The sequence below is a fragment of the Sebastes umbrosus genome, chromosome 7, assembly GCF_015220745.1.
Source record: "Sebastes umbrosus isolate fSebUmb1 chromosome 7, fSebUmb1.pri, whole genome shotgun sequence".
Classification (NCBI taxonomy): domain Eukaryota; kingdom Metazoa; phylum Chordata; class Actinopteri; order Perciformes; family Sebastidae; genus Sebastes; species Sebastes umbrosus.
In genome coordinates, this window is record NC_051275.1 from 23,936,553 (window position 1) to 23,958,259 (window position 21,707).

The 21,707-nt window shown below is 39.7% G+C and overlaps 1 protein-coding gene across 1 annotated transcript in view; it reads left to right on the plus strand.

The window, feature by feature from the left end:
* Positions 1 to 7,214: 7,214 nt before the first annotated feature.
* The window catches only part of si (sucrase-isomaltase (alpha-glucosidase)), a 79,790-nt gene continuing 65,297 nt past the window's right edge, over positions 7,215 to 21,707 (plus strand). The window contains exons 1-11 of the mRNA XM_037776408.1: positions 7,215 to 7,249; positions 7,854 to 7,977; positions 9,352 to 9,437; positions 9,735 to 9,855; positions 11,992 to 12,101; positions 12,406 to 12,557; positions 16,511 to 16,682; positions 17,124 to 17,223; positions 17,844 to 17,956; positions 18,119 to 18,244; positions 21,209 to 21,340. Coding sequence (XP_037632336.1) covers positions 7,854 to 7,977; positions 9,352 to 9,437; positions 9,735 to 9,855; positions 11,992 to 12,101; positions 12,406 to 12,557; positions 16,511 to 16,682; positions 17,124 to 17,223; positions 17,844 to 17,956; positions 18,119 to 18,244; positions 21,209 to 21,340 — 1,236 coding nt within the window. The 5' untranslated portion in view covers positions 7,215 to 7,249. The remainder of the gene's footprint in view (positions 7,250 to 7,853; positions 7,978 to 9,351; positions 9,438 to 9,734; positions 9,856 to 11,991; positions 12,102 to 12,405; positions 12,558 to 16,510; positions 16,683 to 17,123; positions 17,224 to 17,843; positions 17,957 to 18,118; positions 18,245 to 21,208; positions 21,341 to 21,707) is intronic.

The window sequence follows — 21,707 nt, forward strand, 5'->3', positions numbered from 1 at the left end:
TTGCTAAAATCAGGAAGACACCACAGTAACTGTAGAAATTGCTGTGTTGTGTCGAAGTGGTGTTTGTGAAGAGAAGGTCACTCGCCGTTGGGCTGCTTTTCCCTTTTTCACTTTACAGACTAACACGGTAAAATAATACAGTATCACATGCTCTTTGGTGGTTTATATGTTTGCAGAATTACAGGAGATGCTTGGACCGATTCAGAAAAAATGGTAAATCTAATTGTATCCTAATGCCGTCCTCTAAAGCAGAGTGCATGCACAAACACACTGCCCCGCTGTCGCACATCGACGCAACTCACGGCTCATGTTAAAACACTGTCATTCTTAAAGCAGCAGTAGGCGAGATTGGAGCAAATATGATTAAAAAAAGTTATTTTTATAGAAAGGTCACTATATCCTGACAGTAGTGCATGAGACAGGTTCTCTGAAAAAGATCATGTGCCTCTGTGTCCGCCGCTGCTCCTAATGGCATTTGCAAGATTTCACAGAACGGAAGTAAACAACCAATCAGAGCCGAGCTTGAGCCTTGCCATCTCTGAGCAGCTGTCAATCACTCACAAACTCCGATAAAATGGTCAAGCTTGGCAGTGCAGATCAAATATGAATCAATATTCTGATCCTGTAATGCCTATTTCTCGCCTCAAATGTTTTCAGAAACATCTTGTAGTGTACTGTTTGGATGTAAAATGAGAAAGTTTGTGACCCAGCAGCCATGTTGAGATCAGTTGAGGAAATACCAAACATCGCCCGCCAGCCGGAGCAAACTTTTTCATTTTACAGCAGAGCCATCAGGAGGTGCAAGTCTAGTTATCTCTCAGAACACTTGAATTACAATATGCTGAAAGGGTATTATGTGATTTTTGCCCAATGATGCCAAAAACATTCTGCCTACACCCACTTTAAAGTACAGATACTAAAAAAATGGGGTATTGTACCATTTTAACAGCAGAGTATTGCATTTCTAGTATTGGAATACCGTGCAACACTATTGTGATGTTGATACGTTTTTCTTGTGGACCTCTTTCAGAATGATTGTGATGTACGTCATGTTGCAGTGGGGATATAGAGGAAGGACAAGTGCATATACTAATCATGAAATAATTATATATGGATGACTGTGAGTTTTGTTTGTGCAGTGTTTATCCTTTAATGGCATGACTATTATGCCGTCATCAGCACATTCAATTTAAGATAATTAACTGTCAGATTATATTAGCTTTTAAATCTGCTATGCAATCTCAGAAAATGGTGGGGGTGAAGAGGGGAGTAGTCTGAGAACTAAAAAATCTTTTATGTGCACATGCACGGAGAAAGAGAAAGAGAGAGAGAGAGAGAGAGAGAGAGACACGGCACACTTTCCTCTTCTGCTCAGCACACAGATATGAAATAATGAAATATTGATACTCCACAGACCGTGAGCAGCTCGGCAGCAGCAGTAAATTTGAGAACTCAACACATGAAAGGAGAGCGAGAAGTTTTTTTTTTTTTTTCTTTCATTTATTCTGCTTTTCAGCTTCTATGTGATACTATACATTACAACTCCACTGAACTGCAGGCCTTCTGGAGTTCACAAGGTCACTGCCAGGTTTCACAACATGCCTCACATGAGACAGTGGGAAGGAGATACGCTAAATATATTCACACTTTGACCTTCTTTCGACAGATAGTAGCAAGTGGTGAGCTTTGCACCGAACGTGAATAACAACACACAAATAAATAGTGGTTAATCATTATAGTGGATCTAGTGCACAGTGCATTTAAAGCAACTGTCAAAGCTTAACACCCGACAGGTGTTAGCATGCTCATTATTTTATGTGTGTGCACATGCCCATGACTGTGTGTGTGTGAGTCTATTCCTGTCAAAACATGAGAGAGCAACAGCACAGATGGATGACATTTCCCTTAGAAATGATGCAGCAGAAACTGTGTGTGTGTGTGTATGTGTGTGTGTGTGTGTGTGTGTGTGTGTGTGAATAAAGTTGTGCATATGCATTTCCCCCTCATTCAATATGCTGTTTCTCCCCCATAGGGGTCTAACATCTGTGCCATGCTTATGGGGAATGCTGCATAATGGGAACACTTAGATAGGCCACCTGCATGGTATGGCTTGTGCAGTCATTGGCGATATAACCGTTACAAACACACACACACTCATAGAGAACAACTGCAACAGCCCCGTATAATTGCTCGATGAATTTGTCTCCTAGGAGGTTGAACGGCTATATCAACATGGACAGTTCATTGTTATGTTCCCATTTCCTGGGCTTGATTTCTGTGAGGCTGAAGGCAAAGATAATCATTTCTCCACCACTAAACTTCATCCTGTGGCAGCAGTTTAATATGTCAGGAAGGGGTTATCCCTTTGCACAAGCATATTACAACGTGTGGGAGACCCATCACACTTTGATGCAAATCAAACGCCAATAAACGCGCAAATCAGCGCCGCTAATCACGTAATTTATCATTAAAAAAAGGGATGTACATATTTCAACCACACTCTCTTCTACCAGCGTCACGCACCAGTAACATTCTTTGATTTTCACATGCAAAAGCCCAGGACACCAGGTTAATTAGAGATGTTGTTGAGTAGCATGTTTGCTTGGACTGTAATTAAACTACCAGAACATAGATGCTTGTTAAGGAGGTAGACCTACATTTAAAGGAAACACCTTGCTAATTGCAGATTCCATGAGAGACACTCTTCATCACTGGGGTTACGTTAGATGTGCAACACTAGGGTGCTTATTGGAAACAGAAAGATGCGGTGATCGTTTCACTGACATTTTGTTTTGCTAAGCAAATGCATTAATGGTAGGTAGCAGACTCACACAAAGCGGTTACAGAGACCAGCACGGATTCACCAGATTGACGACCTGGAATCAACAAAGCCCAACACTGCTTCAAGTTCTCTGAGCAATGGCACCTGGCCATGTATGTAACAGAAATTATGTGTGTGGGAAACTAAATGGGCTAGTGTTTAGAACAGCTTCTCATGCACTGGACTCTACAGACGGACTTCTTACATGTGTGAAGTGGAACTCTCTTCTGTGAAGAGGTGAATCAACAAAGGAGGAGCTGGAGATCAAGCGCATGAAGAGCAGCACTGAGCCGACAGCTGAACACTACAGACCCACAGCAGGTAACAGGGTTCAAATGTGTGTGCACATATTACTATTGTGACTTCAAAAATAATGAATTGTGTGCAAAAATTGTGCCCTCAATCTGGTAATTACTGTATGTGCAGAAACAATATATTGTACCATACCATAAATCACAAAGGGTTAACAGCCACAACTCACAGTAATGCACTGACATGCATCTCAGTCTAAAATAAAACTCCATGTGGCTCATCATCTACATCTTCCAAGACTTGACAACTTACAAACAACGAGTGTTGAAACAATGTCCATTCAAAAATGTATAAGAAAGAGTGCAGAGCGGATTTTTAGGGACCTCTACACTTTAACACTCCGCCAGATATCCTTTCAACTTCAGTTTCTGCTAAGACAATTTGACAATATTTCAAGGGTAAGAACAAATTACTACAAACCTTGGCCTTATATATGACAGACAAGCAGAGCTATTTTTTTTTCAGTTCTGGCAATAGCATGGCAATTATTTAATCAAAACATGTGGAAAAGTTTGTTTGGATAAATTCAGAAGCTGGAAGTGTGATGACACATTGTTTCACATCGTGGAAATGTCTCCTATCTCAGTGTGCATTAGAAGAGTAGTCTTCCGGAGTGAACATTTGCTATACCGTCATATTGTCAATTATTAATAGACCTGGCATTTATCACTGGAGAGAATAATTCAGTGTAGAGACACAGTGGAGAGCCGAGGCCAGGTAAAAATCAGTATAAACACATTTATTATGACGAGACCTTGAGAGTGCTTTACTGTGCTTCGAGAGAGCGGAGTTACAAAATGGGAATGTAGATGATAAAACGTTGCAAAAGTCATAAAATGCAGAAAAAGAAAGATCCACGTGTGATCCGACTGTAAATGATACCAGTAAAGAGACATTTTAGTAGTTAATGGTGATCAAATTAACTTAAATAACTCTTTGTTTATGCAGATCTGTTATCAGGTAGACAATCGAGGGATTGCGTCTCCAGGATACTGGTGAGGGTTCACAGTCATACCCACAATGCACACAAACAGAAAAACACACACACGCATGAACACACATATATATAATCTTGGTTGGTTGGCAGCTCTCAATGTCGAGTGCCCAGTCTTAAAGTGACTGGATCGATACGGGGGAGTGAATTGCCAATTTCAGTTTGTTCTATTGAAATCGGCTGGCGCTGCATTCTAGAGGGAGAGCACCTGAAATTGGCAGTGGCAGAGTGGAATTGGATGTGTGAGGAGAGTAAAGGAGTGAGCAGAATGATCAGAGACCGACTGGGACGCCTATATCTCCATGCACGTATACTCAATGGCGATGTTCCTACATCATCGTTTGCATACATGGTATCATGGTTACTGTTACAAAAGCCCTTCTAGGCCTCGTCTTTCGCCGTCTCACCTACATGGACCCACTCACACACACACACACACTCAAGCTCGTATTGGCTTCTTCAATCGTATACCATAGCAATCATGGCTCTATGTTGGAAGAGCAGACAATTGTTTCTCTAGATAGCAAATAACTCATTCAGTAGATCCTCTCCATTCTGTTTACTGTGATGACATGGACTGGCGCCATCACCAAATGGAGTGTATTGGCATAGATGGATGTCTGGCCATAGAAACTGTGCACAATTTAAACCATAGCTTTGCAGTCCTTTTCTAGCCAGACAAACTAAAGCGACAGACAGTGCAGGACCACACAGAAACTTCACTCTTTCTGTGCACTTTGAATACCAGACCTGGGAAAATTAATATTTGTGACATTATGTTCGGAGTTAGACCCCCTTGTGGAAACAAATGGAGACTGCATCCCGTCATATTTAATCTCTGTTTGCAGAGGCAAGCAGTGGAACTATTTGCTTCAAAGGCAGAAAGCCAACTGCCCGCTTTGGTTTATCTGTGGGTCCCAACGACTCCCACGTGTGACGACCAGAGGGGTGGCGAGTGTTGTTCATCTCTGCTGCTGACCTGCTACATGATGATGATTGTGGCATTGTGTTAGTGTCACAGCAGAGGGTGCAGTCATCTGTCTTCTACCCACAAAGCCTGGGGAGCATTGTTACGAGACAAAGACGGTGTAAAAATGAGCAATAATTACACATAGCGACTCTTAGTTCTGTGATTACAAGCACAGCTTTGTACTGAGATATTTTGTTCCCTTTGGAGCTGAAACAATTATTCAAACAGAAAATTATTGTTTTTTGATAATCAATTAATTGTTTAAGTCATTTTTTTTCAAAGAAAAATGCCCAAAATTCATTGGTTCCAGCTTATTAATTGTTATGATTGTCTGCTTTTCCTCATTTTATAGAATTGTAAACTAAATATCTTTGGGGTTTTGGACTGTTGGTCGAACAAAACAAGATGTTTGAAGACATCAACTTTGGGCTTTAGGAAATTGTGATGGACAGTTTGAAGACCAAACTGAATAACTGATTAGTAGAAAAAATAAGCATCAGACTTATCGATAATAAAAATAATCATTAATTCCCTTTAATCTATATTCATAAAAGACTTATGCTCAAAACAAACAGATGAATGCATTTACAACTTTTCAACATCTGGCTAGAATGCCACCACTGGGGTGGTTTGAGACAAATGAGAAGCATGAGAGTCCCAGCAGGTGATCTGCATGTGATCACACGTGGAAATTTAACATGCTTGAAGGCTGCCACATGTAACAATACAGATACAGGGACTCTGTATCATCTGTTATATGATATATACAGTATATATAAAAATACCTTTGAAGTTTTGATCCCAATGGATTCAATACACATTATAGATATACTGTATAACAGAATATATATTATTATTATTCTAATGGGTTGCTTGTTTGTACTTCAAAGAGTCAACTAAATATTGCTAAGTGTGTGTGAGCGTGTGTGTTGCACATGTGTAAAACAACGGTAGCGTGATAGCAGTGGGGTAAAGATTACTCGTGCTGAGTCACAGCTTACATAAAACAAAAATACACACTAATCGTTGGGTAAATTATAACCACACACACACACACACACACACACACACATACACTCATAAGCTCTGTGGAATCAAACATGATAGCTGGATTGATTGTAACAAGCTGATATGGGGATTTTAGGCTGCAGTTGTTTTCTCATACTCTAGATGGTTATCAGACATTTTATGGCTTTGGGGTCTGCATGCTCAGACTATAAAACACACACACACACACACACACACACACGCGCACAAGCTACGCAGTAAAGGAGTGGTGAGCCCCTATGACCACAATACATCCTGTGGATTATAAGGTGCTATCTCACTTGAACTCAAAGGCACTTTGCCCTGAACATCGGAGAGAGCCGAGGTAAGTCTGCCGCTGCAGGCTGTCTACCTGTTCAGCTCAAAAATGAATCTGTATTTGATATTACACTTAGAGCATTCGTTGGTGATACAACACCATTTAAAATCTGGATACTGGATGATTCAATTTTAATAACATAACATCAATGTATTATTATGATGAAGAAATTAAAAACAATTGCATTAAATATCCTTTTTGATATAAATACAGATTCAACTTTATGTAGCTTGCAGATGTTTTTATTATGCAGTTCTATCCATATTTCTGTGGGCAGACTGTGACCAAGTTTGTTAATGATAACGTTGGTTATGTGTAGCGCTTTGCCTAATAAAGCTTTCTAATCTAATCTAAATTATTCACTGTAAATTGCAATACAGCCCGGAGGAACATATGCCTATGGAGGGCTTTGAATACTGATGTGTAGATTTTTTTATTCAGATGTACACTTCACTGATCCACATTTTTTTCATGGCAGTCTTGAACATAATTACAGGTGACAAACCTCCTCTTGGGTTGACATTAACTTTTAAAGGATACGTCTCAAAGTAACCAGTGAACCAAAGGTATTAAGTAAAAGTTCAAATGAAATATCAGATACAAATCTAGACCGTCTACACTCATGGGAACCTCAACAGTGCAGCCATAAAGTGATTTTTAAGTGTGTGTGCATGTACATGTATCAGAATGTCTGTGTCGGGAGAAGTAACATGATATGCTGTTACGGGCGGAAGCTATTTTTAGGCAGGTAGTGCAAGCTTAATGGAAGAAGAGAGAGGCTAAAAGGTTTGTACTGTATGAATGCGTTTGCTTGTGTGTCTCGGTGTTACATTGCATGTTTGCAGGCGATTTGCGATGCCTCTGTATGGTGTGCAGGGGGGCATGCACACGTTTGACTCTCTGTCTCTCTCTTTGCCCTCGCCTGCTCTTCACAGCACATTAAACAGGATGGCTATGAGCCTCTCATTCACCCAAATAGACACATACCCACACACATACATTCACCTTGTTTTTGTCTCCAAGAATACGTTGGAGTGAAGCCTAATTGCTTGAGTGATATGATGGGTGCCTTCACACGTGTTAGGGCTGGCCAGTCTTGTTGTTCTTTACTCTCATATTTATTTTTTCTTCAGTTTAGTGTGTTTTTTTCAACTACAGAAAGATTTTGCTGTGTCCAAGGTTAATGCAAGGAAAATATATGTGTGTGTTTACCATAGTTTTGGTTGTTTGTGCATATGTGTGTCCTGCCAGTGGGCCTCATTAAGCAGGGAAGTTTTTTTTGAGACCTTTGAGACCTTGCCTTTAGTAAACTTTGTGTCATTATTGGGTGTTAATGATGTTGACCTTTGTAATCACTCTCTGTGCATGTGTGTATGTGTTTGTGTGTTAGATGGGGAAAAGGCAGTTCACAGGTTTGGAGGTGACCCTAATAGTCATGTTCGCATTGATGTTCGTGGTGGCATTCGCTCTCATAGTTCTGTTTGTCACTGGAGAACCTGGGCTTCTTAAAGATGGTAGGTGAACAGAACATGCTTACACATGCATAAAGATGTATATTTAACTTAAACACAATAGCCCCAAACTGTCACCATCTTTTCAGCCAAGAGCAACTGATCACATTTTCCAGGTAACTTGGACTGGTCCTACTATCAAGCATGGTTACAAAAAATGTGTTTTCTCTGGAACTGAGATAGAGGCAAGATATTATAAAAATCTAGCTTTGCTTTGAGACCAAAGTCCATTAAAATCCCAATGTTAGTTACATGTAGCCTAATCAGTAGACAACTAACATTTGAACGTGACAACATGGTTACAATTATTTCCACCTGGTTATGGTCATGAAACCATCATGTCAATTGGAAACGACCCGTCTCAACGTATGTTTTGTCAACGTATTCTCATAGAATGGTTCGTATTATATCTTCCGAAAAGTTATTCCTCCTTTTTCATTCACTACGCATGTGTCAATTTTTGCACGTTACATGCATATAGTCTTTTAAAAATAAACTTCCGTCTTCACAGGAAACAACTTCCTTAGGTTCAGGCAACAAAACTACTTAGTTAGGTTTAGGAAAATAACAACTTGGTTAGGATTAGGTAAGAAAAATAGTGAAGTTTAGGAAAGGATTGTGGTTTGGCTTAAAATAACATTGACTTCTGGTTCCACAAGGGACACAAACACCAGTCTCCTGGGCGAAAGTCTGGTATTTTTGACCCACCCGGATGTCCTCTCTACGCGGCGTTCGGGGCAGTGCATTACTTTTCGTAGGTATAGCAATGAACAGTGTATGAGAACAGCCTTGTTTTGTTGACCCATCCATCCACCCAGCACAGGGAGGATGTTGTTCTATAATAACATCACCTCACTTCCTCCCTTCATAACTACTACGACCACTAGAGGGCTTTGCTGAAACGACTGATTCCGTCATTTCTTTGTATTCACTGTTACAATGTTTTTTTAATGCAGTAGCTGACAGGAAGTAAACTTGGACCAAAGCTGTTGCCCTAGCAACAGAATGGCAATGGAAATATATATTAACCTTTTTCATAGTAGAAAAGCACAGGTATATTAAATAACATTAATGATGGCTGACTTCTATAGGGACGTCCCTGTATTGTGCATGCTGGCTCACATGAATAGCTTACTGGGACACTTAATGTAACTGACCCATCTTTAATGTTATGAATTTCACCTTTGCTTTTCCTACTATGACATGTCAAAATGTCTGCCGCAAAAAAGGTCTATTGCTGAGAGCTATCAGTTTATTGCTCAAATTGGTGTAAATCTTAAATTAGTCTATTCAGTCTATTCAGTAGTTTATCATGGTAAGATTACTGGGTTGTCACTTAGAATTTTGGTTTTAAGTAAACATTTCATCTTTTGGCAGAAACTACTGAAGATTTCATTCCTCAGTGTCCCAACATTCCTCTGGCTGAGAGAGTCGACTGTTTCCCTGATGCTGGTGCCTCAAAGGTATGAGTCACTACCATTTCCAAGAATGCAAAGTAATGTTCATGGAGAAGGCCTTTAACTGAATGGGCGGTGATAAGGAGTTGAAGATTCCATAATGACTGGTTTTCTTACAACTCAATTCTTACTCTCACCATTGTCACAATTGAAAATGAAATGATTTCTGTTACCCCGGTCATAATGATTATTAGAACAACAGCGATGATGATAATGATAACATTGTGTATAGTAGCAACAATGACAATAATGATAACGGGGGGGGTGATAATGATAACAACATCAACCTCTCTACTCCAACAGCTGCAATGTGAGCAGCGTGGATGTTGCTGGAGCCCACTAGATGAGAGAAATGTCCCCTGGTGTTTCTTCTCAACCAACCATGGATACACAGTGGAATCAGTGGAGCAACCGAATCCTTACGGTAAATCCCCATTTCCGCTCTCTCCATCCCGCTCTCCCACTCATGCAGTCTCCCAATGATGAAAATATTTGGCTTTCTATTTAGCTTATTTTCTGATTCTAACTGCTCCGCATTCCTTCAATCTGTCCGTCTGTCTTCCTCACATTCGTTTTTCCCCTTTTTCACTGGCTTTGCCTAAGGCATGCTTTTCTGTGAAATATGACATGGATGGCATATCAGAAAACATGATTGACTTTGCAGCATGCAGGTTTTCCTATTTTCTGCTTGATTTCACTGCCTTATGTGAACCCAGTAGAAGAAACATTGGACATTTTACATCAATATTTTCAGTCACATCGTTTGAATAGCAGAATTCGTTTTGGAAAAGAAAAAAATATATATTTGTTAACAATATTTGTTTTGTGTGACAACAGTGGTTAAATTGAAAAATGGCAAACCCTTAGACCGAGGGGACCATTATCAAAAACAACCATTTCTCTTCCTCTGCCTGAGATTACTGTTACTCAACAGGGACTTTAACCATCATAGAAAAATGAAAGCACTTCTTCTTAAACAAGTCTCGTCAATTGTATCCCTCAAGGCTACTATGCACACTGCCCACATTTACCTCAGAGGCACCTGTGAACTCTGTAAGCATATTGCACCCTTTGGTCATACTGGCAAATGTATAATCTGGGAAAACCTCTGTTTGAACGGATTCCTTTCCCAGTTCACCTGTGCTCAACTCAAACTGGAGACTGTTGCAGTTTATTTTTATTGTTGCAGTCCACTCATCACTGTAGGAACTAGATATTTGTCATGTTATGATTAAATGTAAGTGCACTTATGTTGCCCGGATAACTAATATGGTTGGTGCACAGCTCATCCAACAATTGTTCTCTAGACCTCGGATGTTAGTGGAGCACATTGTGATCATCAAATAGACCACTCATGTTTAAGGCCTATTTGATATTAATACAGAATATTGGTCAGATGTGTATATAAGTATTAAAGGAATAACTCGATAGTCAGGGAATCTTGTCGTCACCATGATGTTGCCAGGCAACTGGCAGCACATAATCCCCTTTACAACCGCAATGTGTCTTGTTTTTATACGTACGTTTTTGTATGGGTTAAATAAACAAGATATAACAATATTAATTAGAGAGCTCTATGAGGTGATTGATTTTGTTACCTTCGAACAGAGCCAGGCTTGACATTTTCCCATTTCCAGTCTTTGTGCTAAGTTAAACTAATCTGCTGCTGGCTGTATTGACTGTACAGACATGAGAATGGTGTCAATCTTCTCACCCAACTCTCAGCAAGAAAGTGAATATTGTTTCCCAAAATGTCAAACTATTTCTTTAAACCCATAACTAAGGATGCACCGATACTGGATCGGATATCGGGCCGATACCGGATCGGATATCGGGCCGATATGGACTCAAATAGCTGGATCGGATATCGGTGACAATGGGTCCCATCTACTCAATTCCACTCCGTGTTTATATACTATATACATTATACAGTGAAATTTTTATTTCTGTTTAAGTTTTGACCTATTTGTTGCTGTATTCAAAAAGTTTACACCTGAATTGTAATCCCTGTTTATTTTGAAGATCTTTGTTTGTGTATGATTTACTATTTTCAAAATAACAATTGAATAAATGTATATTTATCTGTTACATTTTGTTTTACAAAGTTAAGAAAGCAATGTTTAAGTCAAGCCTGATGTTGCCTTATACATAAAATAATGATCCCAGCATACAGCTTATTGATTAAACACTGGTATCGGATCGTTACTCTGTATCGGTCGATACCCAAAGCTCAGGTATTGATATCGGTATCGGGACTGAATAAGCCGGATCGGTGCATTCCTAATCCCAACTAAAAACTTAAGAAATGATCACAATGCCTAAAACTACAGTACTACTGACTTAAGCAACATTTCTGTACAGTTTTGGTACACTGGAAAGTAGAGCAAAACAACAGAACCACTATCGTTCCACAGTAAAAGTACTATTTTTGTGTCATTTCATCTTTATCTTATTTATTTTGGGGGTTAAGTAGTTAAATGCGATATATGTCTTAAAACGAGTATTTTTAACTGTATTATAACCTTTACCCTTTTTTTTTACCATGTGTTTAATTTTGCAGTAATGAAAGCCCAACTGAAGAGAATGGCCTCTCCGTCTTTATTTGGGGCCGATATACAAGAGCTGTCATTTCACGCAGAAATGCAGTCAAACAATCGACTCCGATTCAAGGTACACACTGACAGACACCATCTCCGTTAAACACCTTTTTTTGCTCGCACACAAATTCACGCTCGCATCCACACACACGTTTAGACAGCAACAGAGGAAATTGTGAGATGAATCTCGTCCAGTCGAATTAATTTCAAAGGCAGTTCTTATCAAAGCGTGTTTAACACAAACGCTGCACAGAACAAAAGAGGACAAAAATAGCGACGTACACAACAAAGTACGAACATGACCGTAAGATATGAGGCCACACTCACACTGCCTGTGTGGTTGCTTCTCTCCTCTCTCTCTGTCTCTATCTCCTCAGATCTATGATGCCCACAGGCAGAGGTTTGAAGTCCCCCACGAGCACATCAACAGCCTCAACAGTGACCCCTCCAGCCCCATCAGCAACACACTGGAGATGACACACAAACCCTTTGGCCTTACTGTGCGCAGGAAGGAGAACAAAAAAGTCCTGTGAGTGCTCACTATGTGTGTGTGTGTGTGTGTGTGTGTGTTCATTGTATATTTATGTTGAACGGAAACAGTGTTGTTTTAAACTACAATATCACATTCTTTTCCATGTGGACAGTAAACGAAATACAAAAAAGAGCAGACTATACATACTGTATATTCAACAACATTATGTGAATCCAGGCATGTAGTATATTACTTTATTATGTGTTATAATAGGGTATATACTACTGTATGGCTGCACTTGTAGAGAGGGGTGGGTGGTTGAAACATTTATGGTTTTATTAAGATGATACTGCAAGCTACGTTCACAGTAGACTGTGTGGATGTACAGTAACTCTGGAGACAAAATACAGCAAGTGCCATAGTGCCCGAAAATATTATAAGACAAGCTGAGCTGTTGAATATTTGATTCGGTGTCTCACCTTTTGCTTCTCTCTTGCAGTTGTCAGTCTTTTCTCACTCACCTTATAGAATTGAGAATTGTCAATATATTAAAAGAGCAGTGTCGGTGATCTTGAGAAACCAGCAAGAGTACACGAGATTTTTTAAAAATGATCCAACCGAAAAATCTAGCCCGGTGTTGCCAACTCTTTTCCAATGAAAGTAGCTAGCAGCACTAGCTCCAAAAGTCCCGAAATCTAGCAAGAAAGTTGCCAAGTCAGCAACATTGGCCGCGAGTTGAGTTTGCCATGTTACGATTTCAGTGTATTTTTTTTGCTAAAAGCAGTACCTGTGAAGGTTTCTGGACAATATTTGTCATTGTTTTGTGTTGTTAATTGATTTCCAATAATAAATATGTACATACATTTTCATAAAGTAAGCATATTTGCCCACTGCCTATGTCGATAAGAGTATTAAATACTTGAGAAAGCTCCCTTTAAGGTACATTTTGAACAGAAAAGAAGATGTGTGATTGATTTGCAGTTAATCACAATTAACTATGAACAATCATGCGATTAATCGCGATTAAATATTTTAATGAATTGACAGCCATAGTAAACATATGCTATTGAATGTAAACAATGAACATGGCTATCATTAGTACTCACAGCTGTCAACCTAGCAGCTTGTGAAAGACTCCGATGCCGTGCAACGAGTGCAGGCAGGCAATCATGTCATTCAGGCCGAATGAGTCCTATGACAGCAACAGATGTCAGATTTCTTTTTTTTATTTTCTCAGAGCATTTGATTTATTGATTGTTGTCGGGATGTGAAGAGAATTTCAACTAATCAATTCCAACTAAAATCTTTACCAACCCTGCCTTTAACATTGTTTCTTTGTAACTCATTTGATGCAATTATGTCAGAAATCCTCTATAGAGGTCTGTGCGCCACTTTACCTCATTGCCATGCATTACTTTCCACATTAATGATGTAACACCTTGCCATGTTACATGTTAGTTTCCCACAGCAACAAGTAATTACTTTCATGTCGAACCAGGCTACTTGGTTAGCCCTGGGTGACATCGCAGTGAACAATTACCCCTCAGAGCTGTGTGCCCACACACACTTCCTAATTAAACCCCAAAAGGCATTAAACCATTATTATTGTTGATGCTACAGTATATAGAGTATGGCACTTTGTGAAAAATAGGGCTTGTGAGGGCACAACAACCTTGTTTTTATTACTACTAGGACGTGATGCACGGGGTTAAATACCATAACCATGGCTTCTTGCACTAATGGTGTTTTGCATACCACTGTGTTCTGTTGTTGTGAATTGGAGCGGATTATGGCGCATGACACATTTCCCTGCAAGGCAAACATTTATCTTTCATCTAGTTTATTTTTTGGGAAGGTGAAAGCCACATTTTAACTGAAACTTAGAGCTTGTCTAGACATGACGAAACATTTGGCGGCGACAGTGCTTGCTTTCTTTCCATGTTTTCTAACTATATGATGTTAGAGCTAAATATGTTAACCATCCTGAGTTTTCACACTGATAATTTATTTCCATTGTGAAATGTTCTAATATCAAATGACAGGTTTTGCCTCACTTACATCACTTACTGGAATATTGAGCAGCATCGTCTTTCTCAACACTTCACATGGCCTTCAACCGGAGGCAGTGAGATTGCTCTGAAGATTAGCAGCTATTTAGTAGTCAAATTGCTCTAACTGTGTTTTCTTTTCCCTGTCTTTACGGGGCAAATGTTACATGAATCACCTTTATCCCTCAGTGTGTTTTCTGGTGTATTCAGGTGATAGGTCAGCCTTTGGGTTTTCATGGGCTTCTCTTTTGTTAAGATTATACTTCATTCCAAAAGGTGGAGTTTTCTTCTCTGCATTTAATACTCGGAACTCACTTTACTTTTCGAGGTCAGTGTAATGGTCTCTGCCAGTCGCAAGAATACGAAAAAGCCATATTAAAAACGCCCACGCCACCAAATTAAATCATTTTACAGGACCTTTCCAAGGTGTTAGAGTAGAATATCAGCATCTATTGAAGGAGGGCCGGTGGTTGACCCCAAGTAAGTTTCAAATGGCTTAATCATATTCAACCTTTTTCACCATATTTTTAAAAGGTCTTATTGATAACATTTTTATGTAGACGAATATTAAAAAAAAAAAAAAGAACTTTAGCTTTAGCCTTTAGTGAAAGGCGAAGGTGCCGAATAAAAATGTGGATTTTTCTAAAAACAATGATTGTGAATTAATCATTACAAAATGTTAGCAGGTCCACAATGAATGTTTTGTTTATCTCTGTAGAAGATCTGACATTTGGTTCCCACTTCTAACAAGGTTTGTGAGCCAATAGTAAAACAACATTGGTATCACGTGGTATCTCTGGGTCGTTGGTTAGCATGAAAAAAAAAAAAAATGGCTTAGATTGACCGTAAGTGTCTGGCAATGACTTGTTGTGAAGTAAATTCAATGGGAAGAGGAGGGAGGGGGAGAGGAATTGTTAATTCAACAGTTTCATTGGATTGTCGTGCTCACACAAGTTTTGTTTTTTTTATTATTTAAAATGGCCTTGTAAGAACTGTAGGAAAATCATTTGGTACAATAATCTGCATCCGTTATCATCGTTATCAAGAGCGATATCGCACGCACCGGCGAGTTATTGTTTTTACAACTATTTGCTACTATTTTTCCAATCACATGCTCGGGACATTACCACTTATGTCCATAAAGTAGAGTGATAACAAGGTTTATAAAATTTATTTTCATACCATAAACAATTGCATCAAGTCATCATTAAACGTTTATTCTCCAGATATCCAAAGTTCCATCGATAGATGGAGAGATAGAGCGAGAGAGAGTGTGCACATTGAGTAATGATACTCATAATCATTCCGCTCTTTGACCTCTCTGGCCGGTGTATGGGCATTATCTTCTCGTAATAAAAGCTAATTGTGAATAGATTCCTACGCTGAACACAAATGTAGCCACTCCTGGTCATCCTATTGACTCTGATTTAGAGTTACAACTAGAATCATATGAATAAAATCTAAATTAAATAGTCTTTATTTCAGTTTATTTGGTTGTCTCTGTGTTGTCATGACTATTCAATAACAATCAACAAAGCATTTACAAGATTTACTTACATATTGTGTCTCTACATCTTCGTTTTGGCAGCTGTATTCAGCTAGAGCAAGCTCAGTATTTCAACTAGTGTATGTCTTGTTTTGAAGGCTAGAGAAATGCTACCCAGAAGGCTTATTAGAGCTTGATGGGATGGTCTGTCTCCCTTGTTTTTTTTTCCTTTCTACAACTCAACTCCTCCAACGCGTCCTCGTCTGGTTCCCACTCCCACTCTCTCTTCTCTCTGCATCTCACTCTTTCTTTTCTACTTCCTCATCTCTCACATTTTCTCTCTCACCTGCTCTCTCTTATTTTTTACCACCTCCCTTTGCGCTCTTTCTTTTCTCACATCATGTCTTCTCACTTCCACAGCGGTGACCTGTTCTTTTATTTTCTTGTCTCCCCGTTCTTTTTAAAAACACATTCAGGTTTGACACTACAATGGCTCCGCTGGTGTTCGCAGACCAGTACCTACAGCTCTCTGCTAAGCTCCCATCACATAATATTTATGGCCTGGGAGAGCATGTGCATCGACAGTATCGCCATGACACTAACTGGAAAACCTGGCCCATCTTCACCAGAGACGCTTTCCCTAATGGGGTGAGGAGTACGCACACAAACACACACACAGGTTTAGATATTAAATCGACAAATCATTTTTAACGCCATTGATGCTTGCATGGTTCAAGACACACTTGTGCATGCAGATGTACATACAAACAAAATGATAAATAGTGCATCTGCATCTAGAAAGTATGTTAACCCCTTTAATGTTGTTTTTTTTTTGTTGTACCTGAGATATTGTGTGCTCAAAGGCTTACACTTGACTACCTAGGATGTGTGTGCAGTGTGCGTGCCATGTTTACGTGCGCTCCCAACATGTGTATTCTCCTTCCCAAAGGGCTTCTAATTGAATGCCTTGTAAGCTGATTAGGCGGCGGAGTCGCCCCCTCTGCTTCAATAAGTCTCCCACGTCCCTTGTACGCCTCACACCTCTTCCCTACGTCCCCTCATCCCTCTGTCTCTCTGCCTTCCCCGCAGGGAACACATAACCTCTACGGACACTACCCATTCTTCCTCTGTCTGGAAGATGAGAGCGGAAAGTCATTCGGGGTCTTTCTTCTGAACAGCAATGCTATGGGTGAAGATAAAAGAACACACACACACGCAAGCACACATGCATACTGGGGACATATAGGAACACATGAAAACACAATGACCGTGTCCTCAGGGAGGTAGACAAGAGACGTGTTTTGAAAAGGCAGCAGTGCGCAAAAAGAAAAAAAGAACATATAGTTTAATACACATACACAGGCAGACAAAACATCGGAAAAAGAAAGCTATTTTGAAATGGTTCAAGGGCACATGAACCATCAGTTATGCCTCATCCTCCTAACACAATTGGATATACGGTTGCCTCAATCAAAAAATTGTGCTGACAAATCAAAGAGAATATTGCATGACTGTTTTATTCTATGAAGGAGATGACTGAAAGCAACGGGAATGCCCGCTGACATGTTTCTCTTACTCTAGTCTATAGTCTCCGGATATAAAAGCTGGATTTTTTTGCCTCTCTTGGATTGTCTTGATTGATACACAGATGATGTGTGTCTGCACAAAAATAAATAAATCTCAAAATAGAGGCCATGCTGGTTCACAATAGTTTAAGAGGGCATTTTTAAGGTTATGATTTATAGTGAAGAAATGCATTAGGATTTAGTTTGCAGCGTTTTCATCTTGTGTTTTTTTTTTTTTTTCCAGAGGTGACTTTGCAGCCCGCTCCTGCTGTGACCTACAGGACGATTGGAGGAGTCCTTGACTTCTACATTCTCTTTGGAGACACGCCAGAACAAGTGGTGCAGGAGTTCCTTGTGGTGAGGCACAAATAAATGTCTTGTTTTTTTTAGGTATACAGTATACTGTATATTACAATATACAGACACAGTTCCCTGGGTAAGTTTGTTTGTGCAAAAGTGTTTTGCGAGTTGCCTTAACGCAGTAATTGCAATAACAATATGCCTGACTGTGTTGTCCAGCTCACTGGGATGCCGGTCATTCCACCCTACTGGTCCCTGGGTTTCCAGCTTTCTCGGTGGGACTACGGCAGCCTGAGTGAGGTCAAGAAAACAGTGGAGAGGAACCGTGCCGTGGCCCTCCCATATGTAAGATCCTATCTGCTTGCTATTCTTTCTTTTTTTCCCCATTTCTTTTTAGGCTGTTTATATGCAGTATGTCTGACAATAGAGAGGCAAAGTCCTGCATTCGGACTAAGCGATGGCCCTTCGGGTGGACCAACATCGGAAGAAATATGAACGGTAGTCGATGGCGAGATACTGTACAACTATGTTTTTGATCCCGTTTGAATTGCGCCATGAATCACACATGATGTTTGTCAACTTAAAGCCTAATTTTGCAAAACAAGAAAGTCACAGTTTATTGTAAAACTGTTGAAGTATAAGACTGTGAAAATACGTAATTAGAAAGACTACACATCTAAAAGTTGCGTAAGTGATGTCTCTCACACTGAAACTACGATGCCTGTGTGTTTCGTACTGGGATGCACTCACACGAGCAACAGCTTTTGTTCGTTCTTTCTCTTCCTGGCTGATAAAAAGAGCAGGAGTCGCTGGATAAAACACATCAGATAAGATAAAGTTTAATTTGTGCGTGGAACATAGCTAAGTTAGCTGGCAAGTTAGTGTCGGTGATGTATATTGTATGAGACAAGAGATGTAGTTCACTCAGCAGTTCCACACAAAACAAAATGGTACTATGACAAACTGATACTTTATTAAATTGCAAAGTTATCTTTTAAATTAACAAACATCATATGTGTGATTCATGTTGCAATTAAAATTAGATCAAAAAAATATTTGTCTCTTGCCGTTGACTATCGTTCATATTTTTTCCAAAATAAGGTCTCATGGTGGTCCATCGGAAGGGGAGGGACTTCGCCTCTCTCTTTGTCAATCTAAAATTGCTACCAAGGCTACTGCTGCCACTTCAGTCTGTGGTTTTGTATTAATATTCTTGTGATAGAAATGTGAACTGTTTTAACACATTTTGAATCGTATTGCTATCATGATATATCATGGATTTCAGGCACATTATTGTACACACGTTTGGCACTTTCACACTCAATATCTCAGCTCTGTGCTGTAAATCTCAAGCATATACATTCTTGTCACATTTTGTTTGCATGGCGTTTATTAGCGCAATAAAATCCTATCAGACTAGGTTTAAGGTGAGGCTGCAAGTTCTCTGTGTCCATTCATACGGTTCTGATTGTTGTGACAAAGAGGAATGGGCAATCTGTTACTGAGAATCTACATGACAAAAATTCACCCAAAGTATCAGGAGCGTGCAATCATTATCAATCAACAAGAGTCTGGGAAATGAATACACGTCATTTTCTTTGCAAAGCCGGGAATGCAAATTGGGGACAAAACAGAGGCAGGTCTTTGAATTTGACCTCAGATGTCAGATGTTGAGATACGACTAAATGTGCATTTCAAAGACCAACTGTCTGAAGTCATGTTGTGACAATGCGTAGTACGTGCAGTGGGGGATTTCTTTAGCTGGGTGGGGGATCGATACTTCACCTTGTACACCCCTTGTTAAATTTGAACCGCTCATGCACTACTGTGTGGCTCCAGAGGCAAGAGCCTTAACCACTACACTATCTGCGGAGACGTGATATGAAGGTTGAAGCAGGAGTTCGACAGACAGTCAGAGTGATAGGGATGGCCTTTAGCTTAGACGGGGTAATCCAGCTTTCTGTCAAATAATGGAGAGTCTTCTGGACTCTATAGGTTCAATCCCAGGACAACTATTTTTCAGGCGTCGCTGAATGTTAGCGCTGATCAAAGATCAATCGACCGAGTTCCTTTCATTATCTCATTCATCCTGATGTGAATGTTAAAACTACTCCAACGCCTCTTCCCTTCCGAGACACTTGATAAATACCAGTTCTGGTTGACATTTTCTTGGGAATGAGCCTCGCTGCTTATCTTCGTCTGGGCTCGCGAATAGTAACTGTAAGAAGTCCGCACAGAGCGCTGATGTTTGATGTACTTTCTCTTCCTTAATTACTAAAGGTAAACGCCTAATCTTTATACGTCCTCATAAAACACTTCAACTGTATCACAAGTCAGCAAAGACTGCACCAACGAAGGCCGCGGTTTGAACTCTTATTCAAAGATCAAATACAAACACATGTCTCACCCATCTCAATATTTCACTCTGATGATCTCCAATATTTCTTTCTTATCTGAAGACATTAGGATGCAGCTGCTTCCTCTCCTGCTGTACTCAGGGACATATTTGATAACCATTAGATAGACCACAGAGGGCATTATCACATTCTCCCTAATATGTCTGGAGCTGATTACCATTAGAGGAAGGATCTGGCAGAACCTTCCAAACCATCTGCTCCATCGATATGAAGTAGATTTTGGCAGACAACGGACAGACAGAGAGCAAGCGGAAAGTCACACCCAGAGACAAAAAAAAGAATAATAATGTGCATTCCCACTGTCCTCCCAAGGTTTAGCAGCACATTAGCCAAGTTGTTAGCACTCGCAATCAGGTCTCCAAAAATCCAGCGAAGGCAGGTCAGACAAGATAGCAGTTTTAGTTGTTTTTTTCAGCGAGGCTCACAGTGCAACTGCTTCTGTGTTTATTAGCCATGCTGAGAAGGGAGAACGTACAGTGTTAGGAGGAAGCGTTCAAGTCAATATTGAGGATGCTAAATTTTGAGTGGATGCGTTCAAGTTATGCACGGAAGTGGAGGCATGAGCGGGTAACTTTAAGAGCCATTAAGAGTCATGTCTAATTCATTGCATTAATGCAAGATGCAAATATTATTTTAATACATGGAAGCCATGCCAGCATTTTAGCATTTCCAATTAAGCTTTGAATATCTAATGACATCTAACCTATTTGAAGTAAACTCATCAAGGTATTCAAATCACATGCAGTATTCTGAAAAGATTATTTCAAAGCAAGACTAGGAAACTGATTTTTTTTGTAAATACTGTTTTTTTTTCATGAACTGCATATTAATAGGTATTGCATGTACATGAGGTGCCCATACACTAAGCACTAATTGTATTCTACCCATGCAGGACATTCAGTACACTGATATCGACTACATGGAGGATAAGAAAGATTTCACATATGACAAAGTAAAGTTCAGCGAGCTGCCTCAGTTCGCCGACTACCTTCATGAGAAGGGACAGAGATATATCCTCATCCTGGTAAGAAGCACTTCAGTGTGCATTTGACACATTTACAGACAATGCAACCTTTAAACATCCCTGTGCGACTACAAAACGACAATGCACCTTTCATTCCTGGGTCTTTTATTGTTTGGTAGCATTCATATTGTTGTATTACTGGCCAAGTGTTGGCTGCTGTGTTGTCAGGATGATATATTCCAGATGTAATGAGGCTTGTCAGATATTTGTTTTTAACTATAGGAGCTTGCCGTCATATAAAAGTAAACTTCTCAAATCACTGACTCCGTTAATGATCAACTTATGTGAGAGTTTAAAAAAAAGAACACTGCAAATGTATGGTTTATCGTTTCTGACATGTTTTTTTACTTGAGTTTGCAGCTAGTGA